We start from the raw sequence: 9,962 nt of genomic DNA on the forward strand, positions 1-9,962 counted from the left end.
ACATTAATTGTGGCGATGAAGAGACTGGAAAGATTGTTTTTCTGTCCTTAAACTGCGCTCTGGATTTTGTGTATTAACACTGCAAACTTTTTCAGTCTCTACTTAAAGACCTGTTTAATATTTAACTCAAATAAACAGAACTGAGATTTTTTTATACAAAACTAGCTATTGCAGGCCAAAAAAATCTTTGGATTATTTTGTTTCAAATCATTTAAAGTAAAAAACATGAAAGAATGGACCTTTTGTAATACTTCAGCAAGTGCTACAAAAAGTAGAATGGGAAGTAATAAGTATTAAAGGACATCTTTTCGCTGTGTGCGCTATTTGTGTTAGTAAGATTAGTACTTCTGAGTATTAACTTAAACAGGTGCTGTGCAGAAAAACAAAAGCAAAATATTAGGCCTGTCATAGTTCATTTAATTTTCTGCTGATTTGCCCTTCAATCTTGTTTTCTTAACTCGCTCTCCCCAGCTACTGTGATAAGTTTCTACTTGTTGCTGTTTTTTTCCATAGTAAAACTTTTGTCCCGGTGCCAGCACATTATGTTCCTGGTTAGAGCCATGACGTCAAATGGTATCTGGCTCCAGGCCAAGGAATGCTGCTGGGAAGGAGTGAATGAATGAATGGATTTTTCAGTTCACATTGTAGTTGCCTCTTTCAGAGCCAGGAATCTTCAGTCAACTAGCTAATGTACATTTATCAGTGTTTCTTAATAGAACTAGAAGGAACTTTAGAGAGGGTTCACAATACATACAGCAACTCAGGAAAAATATTGTGATAAACTTCAAGTTCAGAACCAGTTATAATCACTAGAACCATGAAGGAAGAAAGATGTGATTCAATGCATAGTGGCTGCTAAATTCTAAATATATTTCTATGCCTGGAATAGTTCTATCACCTAGTGTTCAGAAACTGAAAGGGAAGACAAATTCCAAATTATAAAAACTTCTGTGAGCTCATGTAGTATGCATTTCTTTCAAAAATAATATATCCTTAACTTTGCATGACAATACACTTCTTTTATCTGTACATTTGCAGAACTGAGGGATCAAAATAACAATTCAAGTCAGAATTCACTGCTGTATATTCAGTAATCCCGAAATGCTGATAAAATTTTGGCCCTTAGTTTTTACTCTGATTTTTATGAAAATCCTCTTGTAAAATGTCTCTCTCAACTGAAAGCTAATGTTCAATTTACTGCCAGTTCATTTTCATGATTTCCCAAGGTATGCTTTGTAGCATTTCTTTTCTCATTTATAATTTATTCAGTGGTAGGTGCTCTATATTGTATCAGTTAGTCCCAAAGAATGAAGTGTAGCTAAACCCATGTCACAGTAGTTCCCTTCTTGATGGCAGCATGTGCAAATCCTGGTTTAATGTGGTTCTTAACCAGTATAAGCTATATCAGAGAGACAGCTGAAGGATTTTTGTTTAGTCTCTGAGGTCTTAGCCCTACCCTCTATCATGCAGACAGTCAGCAAATCATAGAATCATTCAGGCTGGAAGGGACCTGGCAAAGTCTCCAGTTCCTGCTCAAAGCAGAATCAGCATTGAATGTAGACCAGTTTGCTAACCTCTCTGAACAGCTTGTTCCAGTGTTTAATAACCCTCTCAGTGTAAAAGTTTTTCTGTGTATCTAGTCAGAAGCTCCCATTTCAGTTTTGACCCCTGCCTCCTCCCACCATGCACCTCAGTAAAGAGCCTTGCGCTGGATTTTCTATTATCTCCTCTTAGCTATTGGAAGGTCCCCCAAGCTGCCTCTTGTCTAGGCTAAGCTGGGGTCAGTTCCTGCTTCATAGGTACTGCAGATCTCTGACTCTGTTGGTGGCACTGACAGTGTATTCTCCACTTAGGAGAGTTTATGCTGGACTGTAGAAACAGACACACTAAATTTCCCCTCTACTTAGCTCAGAAAAAAGGAAGCAAACCAATATAATGGTTAAAATTATGAAAAAAAGAAAATCTTGTCTAAGAGAAATAAAACTTAATTTAACTTCAAACTATTTGGATACTTTAAAAAATTCTGCCCACTCTGCATATAGCATAAAGAAGCAATAATGAAGTGGGCTAATGTATTTGTTATGGTGTACTAAGATAAAGAACTAGCAACAAAATAGACAGTATTTTGAAATTTATAATAAGGTTATGGAATCAGATATGAAGAAAACATCCGTGAGGTCAATTGGACTATGGAAACTTTGTTAGGGAAGGATTACTCAGTCAGAGTCCTAGAATACATGAAACGGTTTTTATTCGGAGGCTTTCAGTCATCTTGCACCTATACTGAAATGGAGCAGGTGACTTCAGCCAGCTTCTTTCAGGGCCTAGCATCTATTGTATGAAGTTTTAGTTATTGCAATCAGTTTCCGTGTCCTTTCTAATGACCAAATTAACATGGTAGGAATAACCTTTCTATGACAATACTGTACATGCTTACCTTCAATTTAATTACACAGAATTCTTCAACAGCTGGATGTACAGAAAGAGTAAACTGAATGTTTAGAGCATCCACAAAAGTTAGCTAATGCATAGATTTGGCAGGAGAACAGTGTACACTCTAGAAATTGTAAGGAATAAACCAATACACATATGGAAGAAACACTGATGAATTATGTGAAGGATCAGCAGTCCAAGAGCTGCCAAAGAGGGAACAATGGCATGGTATACCAGCTGGGGTCCATGACAGGCCTTCTGGTGTATAAAGCCAGTAAGTGTTGAATTAAGGACTGTCTAATAGTACTCAGGGTTCTTTTATAAGACACAGTAAAGAACAGTGCTAAGCATCCAAACTTTAAATTAATAAATCTGCTCACTTACAGAGTATTATGATTATAAATGTTTTACTGTTTCATAATTAAAAGACACTGTGATCCAGATTTTAAAAAATTTACATTTTTAAATGAATTTTGCTAATTGCTGCTACTCTTGCATGAATATGAAGGCACACTTTTAAATCTTCCACTTGGTAGGAAACACTTATAACAGTTGTAACTATTTTGGCATCCAAAAGATGCACAATACTCTGTTGTAGAAAAATAACTGGATTCTTGGATGTATTTACTTGTTTCTTTGAAAGGATTCATGCATCTTAGTGAAAGCATGACTTCCTGAGTATTCTGTAAAGTGACAAATACCTTTTTCATGCCAGATGAATCCAAAGATACATAAAAATCATTGTTTCGCATAAGTGACTAAATTCACTAATTTAGGCTTAATGCTGCAAGTATTTACATATGTGCTTACCTTTATTACTTTGACTATGCTTTTGAAATCAGTGGGATTATTTGTATTAGAGTTAAGTAGCTACATATGCATTTGCAGCATTGAGCTGTAAAGAGTCTGGGTTTAAATACAAGCCTCTAAAAACCATGGTCATGCTCTACAGTATCCATCTGATTAGTCTGGTTTGGACAATGGAGGAAGAAGATATTTTGTGATCCTCTTTTTTTCTAATTTGGATAATAGAAACATAATGAAGAGAACAGCAATGACACCCAGTCCCTCAAGCAGATGGTGATACCATTTTCTTCTGCGTCTTGTTCTGAAAATTATTAAGTAGGACTGGCATGAATTGTTTTTCTTTCTTGACCCAGCATGACTATTTGATTTTGAGTCTTGCATATAAGTTTGCTATCACCAGTTAACCTCCAGCTTTATTGGATGTAATTGTATGTACTATAAATAGTGTACCATAAATATCTGAGGCTGAGAGCTCTTTCAGAGGTGAATGATCTCTTCACAAGCAGTATGATACAATCTCTGAGACAATTCTCTTCAATACAGTTTGAAGAGAAATAGTCTTTTAACCTTTCAAATAAGCAAAATTTAGTGCCGAATTGAATACAGGGAAAAGGCTGGAGTAGCAGTCCAGGACAATGCATACCTCAGCATATGAAATGGGTAAAACGTGAGCAGTAGCAGTGGCTTCCATCCTTTTCTGAGGAAACCAGCAGCAAACAAAGCAAAATTGTTCAGTATATCCTCTCTGAGGATATTGTCAGTGAAAAAAAGCCAGTTTATATGATCTGTGACAAATCTGGCTGGGATATCTATGGATAAATCGTGCCCTTATCAGCATTTGGGGTGTTGGCCAGTCAGCAGCCAATCTCTCACGTAAAATTCAGTGGAAACAGAAGAACTTTGTTGAGCTGGTGAAGGTGGGATCCGTAGGAGGGCTTGCAGTCAGTTCTGTCAGCACGTCTTTAATTTTCTAAGAGTTTTGACATTGTAGCTTTGAGGCTTTTTTTTGCAGCTGACTGAGTGGACAGCGATGCAATGAACTTGTATTGTGATGGATTACAGAACAGAGGAGAACATTCCACTGATTGTAGCTCGCTGAGATACCTGGCTTCAAAGCAGTAAGATGACACTTACTTATGCCTCCAATAAGAGGCCTTTACTGGGGAAGAAATACTAACAGGCCGTAGAGCCAAAAGTGCTTCTAGCGTAATTGTGACAGCACTGGTGCTTTGTACTAAAGCAGTGCAGTGAAACGTAATATAATGTAACTATCCTTCCAGAGAAAAACAACACATACCAGTGAAGTGCTGTTTTACTGATTTGTTTCTACATTATGGGTTTCTCCTAGCACATCTTATGTACCTCTTCACACCTCTCATCTACACGATACATGCGTCCAGAGGTCTATAGTGTAGTCCTAGCCTGAGGCTTTAATGCTCCTGTGCTCTTTTCCTTTGAAATTGCAACAGTTCCTTTTTTCCCCCAGAAGTAAAGCGCACAGCAGTGGGTGTGGGAACTTTGTAATGGGTGGACCTCAAAACTTCACATTTTATTTGGGTTAATTCCCCAAAATTTCCAAGCTGCTAGCCCAGCCAATTAAAACTGTTTTGATCAGCAGAATTAAGCACAGTATAATAGGACTGGCTTATAGGATGGCACTTTTGAATCCAGACAGTGTCACAACACATAAGTACAAAGAGGTAAATAATGACAATTAACTGGACTTCCTTGAACCTCCTCAGAAATATTCTGTTTTATTCACAGCAAAGGTTCAGAACTGCTCATGTTTTAATTGAACCACTTCACTCATCCCTAAATGAAAACAGTTGCAAAGTGTCCAATGTACATAGCCCCAGGCACTGTAAAACAATCAAATGAAAAGACTTTTCTTTGTCTTATTTATTTACTTGAAGCTAAAGAAAAATGCCAAAATTCTGCCCTTGAACAAATCACCACTTTTTACATACTTTACCCCAGGCAGAAGTTCCAGTTTTTTTCCTAACTCATGAGTTGCTTTTGTTTGTATTTGTGTTTGTATATTTTTTTATATCTTATTTGTTTACTTTTCCTACTTCTTAAAATTGTCTCTTCTCTTTAGAAGTGGGGGAGAAGGAAAGAAATGGAGGTGAAACCGCAACATGTTTTCATTTTCATGTAACAAACAGATCTTTTTTTCACAAGCTTCTGCAGGGACTAAATACCAAATATGGCTTGAGACAATAAATTATAATGTCCTTCAGAGAATGCAGAGCTGGGAAAAGAAGAAATGCAAGTGTTTGCAACATGTGTAAAGAGAGAGAGCTGATTGGGACTACTTTGTTAACTCTACATTGTCTCATAATTTATATTTATAAAATATAATAATGATATTATTTATCCTTGTGCTGCTCACTTTCAGTTTGCCAAAGTCTTTACAAGTGTAAATAGGTATCATTATTTCTGTTTTTCAAATGTATCTCTTCTAAAAGTAGCAAAATCCCCATGGAAGTTAACGCTGGCATTTTCAAAAGACTGAGCGTCTTATGTGGCTGCTTGGTGAATATTCTGTGTTGTAACTTATAAGCAAGCTGAATCTTAAGTAGAGCAACAGGTAAGCTAATCAGCATTAGAGAAAAATCCTGGGGGAAAGATATAAAACTTCACTTACCACTAATTTCAAAGAGGGCTGAATTGCCTACAACAACATCATCCTGGAAGATTTCCTTTCGTGTGTTAATGCAGCATAAAGAGAAGCAATTCGTTTATACTATTCCAAGGCAAGGTTCTACAGAAATTAAATTATGTAAGGGGGCCTTAACGTAAAGGAGACAGAACTCTTGCTTTGTTCTGTTTCATATATTATTCTATATATGCCTTTTGTCAGAATCTTATCTTTAGGCACCTTCACATCAGGATTAGATATCATTTTGCAGAGTCTCCCTGGGACACTGGAATTCTACAACAGTACAGTCAAATGAGCTAGATCCCAGTGACTCCATGTTCTGCAAGGACCCAGTTAGAATCCAAAGAGTGCAACATCAAAAGCAATTTAGTTTCTCCGCCCTGGATTCTGTCACGGCATCCTTGTTTCACCTTCTGTCACCCAAGCTAGAATTCTTTCCTTCCTTGATCATTTGGCATAACATTCATTTCTTATCACCAGATGAACCTCACATACTTATGTGCTCAAACTGTACAAAAATTAACTGGGCGAGTCCTATGAAAAGCTGAAGCATTTAGTTATCTGTGTCCTGCTTTAACAAACTCTACAAAAAATGTAAATTTCATGGACAATGAAATGATAAATGAGATAAGGAACAATTCCTATCTTTGAGGCCTGTATGTTTTATATCTCCTCCTGCTGCTGCAGAAGTCAAAGTTAAACTCTGCATATTGAGATTTGTCCTGGGGAAACTGAACATTGAAAAAGAAATGCTCGTTTATTAGATGAATTGGCTTCATCAAGGACTGTCCTGATTCTTTCAAATAAGGATGGAAAAAACAGTCTTCTGACTTTGCAGCTCTGTGTGTATAGATAAATGTTCAGAAAGTCAGGTCAGTTCATAGCTTAGCCCCTATAAGTTTTGTGTTGTAAACAGGTATGTGTTTGTATGTAACTTTTTGGATGTAATAAAACATGTATTGATTTTAAAAATTATGTCAGAAAAATGTCCTTCCTGGGTAAAGATTAAGTACATTTGAAAGGACCCTGAGGATCAGCAGGACTTTAGTGGTCTAGGACAATGCAAAAAGTTACCTTATTACAGAAATGTGTCCAAAACAAAAATGTGACCCTGGAAAAGCCAGGTTTGGTTGAAGGGATAGGTACCTGAAAACCCACAATCTACACAAACGGAAATCTCTTACTTTCAGGACATTATGTATATACTTATAGTGAAAAAACATATGTATTTGTTTAATGTTTGTGATTTCCCAATCTTCTGCACATTTTTAGTAAATACTGCTTAAAATAATTGCTGCAAAATCAGCATAATTTTCCTAGTTAGGAGTTTGGGATTTTTTGTGAAGGAATCACAGAATCATAGAATATTTGTGACTGGAAGAGAACTCTGGAGATCATCGAGCCCAACTCCTCAGCTCAAAGCTGGACTAAGATAGAGCAGTTTTCTCAGGATTGTATCTAGTTTGAATATTTCTAATGATATAGACTCCAAAAGCTCCTCACAGGGCAAGCTGTTCCTGTGCTACACCACCCTCACAGTAAAAAACTTTGTCTTATGTTTAAGTTGAATTTCTTGTGTTTTATTATGTGCCCATAATGAATAGACTATTAACATACCCAAAATTAGGCACACTTGACTACGACCTTAATTTTCTCATCTGTAAAATAAGCCACTATTATGATAACCCTTATAATATCAGCAGATATATGAGGCTGTTGCTGGTATTGAAACATACATGCTTCCATACCAGAGCAGGCATTCGATTTCAGATTATGCTGGGTTATACTCTTGCTGACTTAATAATGATTTTTAGTTTAGCAAAAACCTTGAAGTGCCTGATACCAGAAATGTATTGCTGGTATAGTCATTTGTATAATGATGTAAGAGTTGCAAATGTTCTTGACTAAAAAGTGACTTCTATAAATAGGTAGACACTTTGAGGGCTCCAGTGGAGAAAGCCCTGAGCTTCAGCTAAGAAGGGAACTCGCACAAGACTTCCCATGGCCCCAGGAAAGAAAGTGCATTGTAAAGTCAGAGAAAATTATCTTTTTCTCTTCTCTCCTTGCCCTGCTGTCTCTGGTGATGTATTATTTTAAGTGATATCTTGGTATTTTAACTGCAGAACTAACCTTTTTATAAGCAGAGCAGAAGGTGATGTATATTATGCTTTTCTTTGAAAGCACTGTTAATGATCTTTTGGGTTTGCCCTTGTCCGTGTAGTGTAAAATAATGTTTGGATGATAGTGTTTTGCTTGGCTTCTTTCCAGGTTTTCTCTACTTGCTTTACCACTTCTCTCTGTATGTGTAATATCTGACTAGTGATCCCACAAAAAGGTGTGTAATAATATATTACAAAGTCTTTTTTTGCTACCCTGTCCCGGGAAACAGAGGCATTGGCAGTAGTAATATTTTTCTGTCTGTTAATAAAGGAACAAAAATGGTCTTAGTTGTGGATGATTTGCTTACCTTGTTGAATAAGTTTTGCATAGGTATTGCCTGCAAAAGGATGAGATGTGGAAGCTCAGGCAAACAATTTCCCCTTTGAATACATAGTGGCGTTGCTACCTACTCGGTTAAATTTCAGCTGTTTTATGAAGGTCTGCCACCTCCAGTAATTGGGCATGGCACATAGTATGTAGTGTGTTGTTTGGAGGACAGCAGTAAGATATGCCAAGCACATTCTGAAGAGCCCAGTTGGTTGCCAGAGTGTGCAGAAAGCCTGAATCTTACCCAATCCATTTGTACAAGAAATAATCTCTTCTAGTGATAGATATTTTCTCAAAATTTTGAGGACTTTGCACAGTTCTCGTGCAGGTTGTACCTACAGTGGGAATGTTACTTGGGTAGCAGTGTACATTTAATGGATCAAAGTGTGGCTTTCTTGTTCAGTCATAGAGTCCTTACACATATAAAAACCCTGTTGTAAAAATGGAACAGAATTTGTTCCATTACATTTAATGGAAAAGATGGTAGAAACTTACCAACTCCTGGATGTAGAAAGGTCCTTTAAATTCTTAAACCCTTTATCTTAGTACAGCAGATCCCTCCCACCTTAGTATCTTGCTTTGAATAACAGAGGATGTAAATGGAACACACAAATTTATATGGTAATCTGTCCTTTTGATGAAAGCTTAGGTTTATATTACTATATACTATTCGTTCCTTAGCTATTATACACAGAAGGATTCAAATAATAACAGTATCATCATGAATTTAAAAATCTCCAAAGACAGGAATTTCAGAATTCAGATTAACATTTAGATTTTTATCTTGAGTGGATATTGTATTTGTGTCACCAACTTGTGATGTGAAAAATTTCAAGATTATTCCTGACTACCACTGAATTCCTGTGTGATTTTGGATAAACTATTTCTGCCTTATTTTTCTCTTAACAGTCTTTGGCATATCTTTTCACCATTTAAGTTAGTTATTTCTACAGGGTCTGTATTGGATACACAGGAAGATCAAATAGAAAAATGACATTTTCTAGACCTCATGTCTGTTTGACTCTGCCACCCAATGGTGTACTTTATTATTACCTGCTGCCTTCTCTCTGTTTCTTAGGAGTTGTTCATTATTATTTTATTTTTTTAATACAAACTTATCTCCAGTGATACAAATTTCACATCAATGTAGTAACAGTGTCCACAGATAGGAATTGTAAAGGAAAACTGTCACATGGAAAAAGGGGGTTTTTTCCTTGTAGATTTTTGATACTGGTATTGTTGAATACCATTTCAAACTCTGCTTACATCTCACTTTTGGAAGTTTCTGATTCCTCTGAGATGATAGTTCCTTTGATGTAGCACTGTTAAGGCCTAAGAAGAAATAGAGGACGTAAAAGAAGGGATTGCAATTCAAACTACTACCTTTTAATATCAATTTTGTGATGGAAAGACAAAATATCTGCCCCTGAAGTGGTTAAAAATGTGAAATAATTTTATATATACATGAGACCTTTATAGGCTTAAACCATATGCCTGAAATGTGTTACAACCTCTCAACTCCTTCTGATGACAGATGCCATTTAAGACGAAAAGCTTAACTCTGTGTTAAGCC

At 36.5% G+C, this 9,962-nt stretch overlaps 1 protein-coding gene across 1 annotated transcript in view; it reads left to right on the forward strand.

The window, feature by feature from the left end:
- LOC128140401 (collagen alpha-1(II) chain-like) overlaps positions 1-7,934 on the forward strand; it is a 32,320-nt gene extending 24,386 nt beyond the window's left edge. The window contains exon 4 of the mRNA XM_052784507.1: positions 7,831-7,934. Within this exon, the coding sequence (XP_052640467.1) occupies positions 7,831-7,878 (48 nt within the window). The 3' untranslated portion in view covers positions 7,879-7,934. The remainder of the gene's footprint in view (positions 1-7,830) is intronic.
- Positions 7,935-9,962: the final 2,028 nt, after the last annotated feature.

Source organism: Harpia harpyja, chromosome 1 (genome assembly GCF_026419915.1).
Source record: "Harpia harpyja isolate bHarHar1 chromosome 1, bHarHar1 primary haplotype, whole genome shotgun sequence".
NCBI lineage: Eukaryota > Metazoa > Chordata > Aves > Accipitriformes > Accipitridae > Harpia > Harpia harpyja.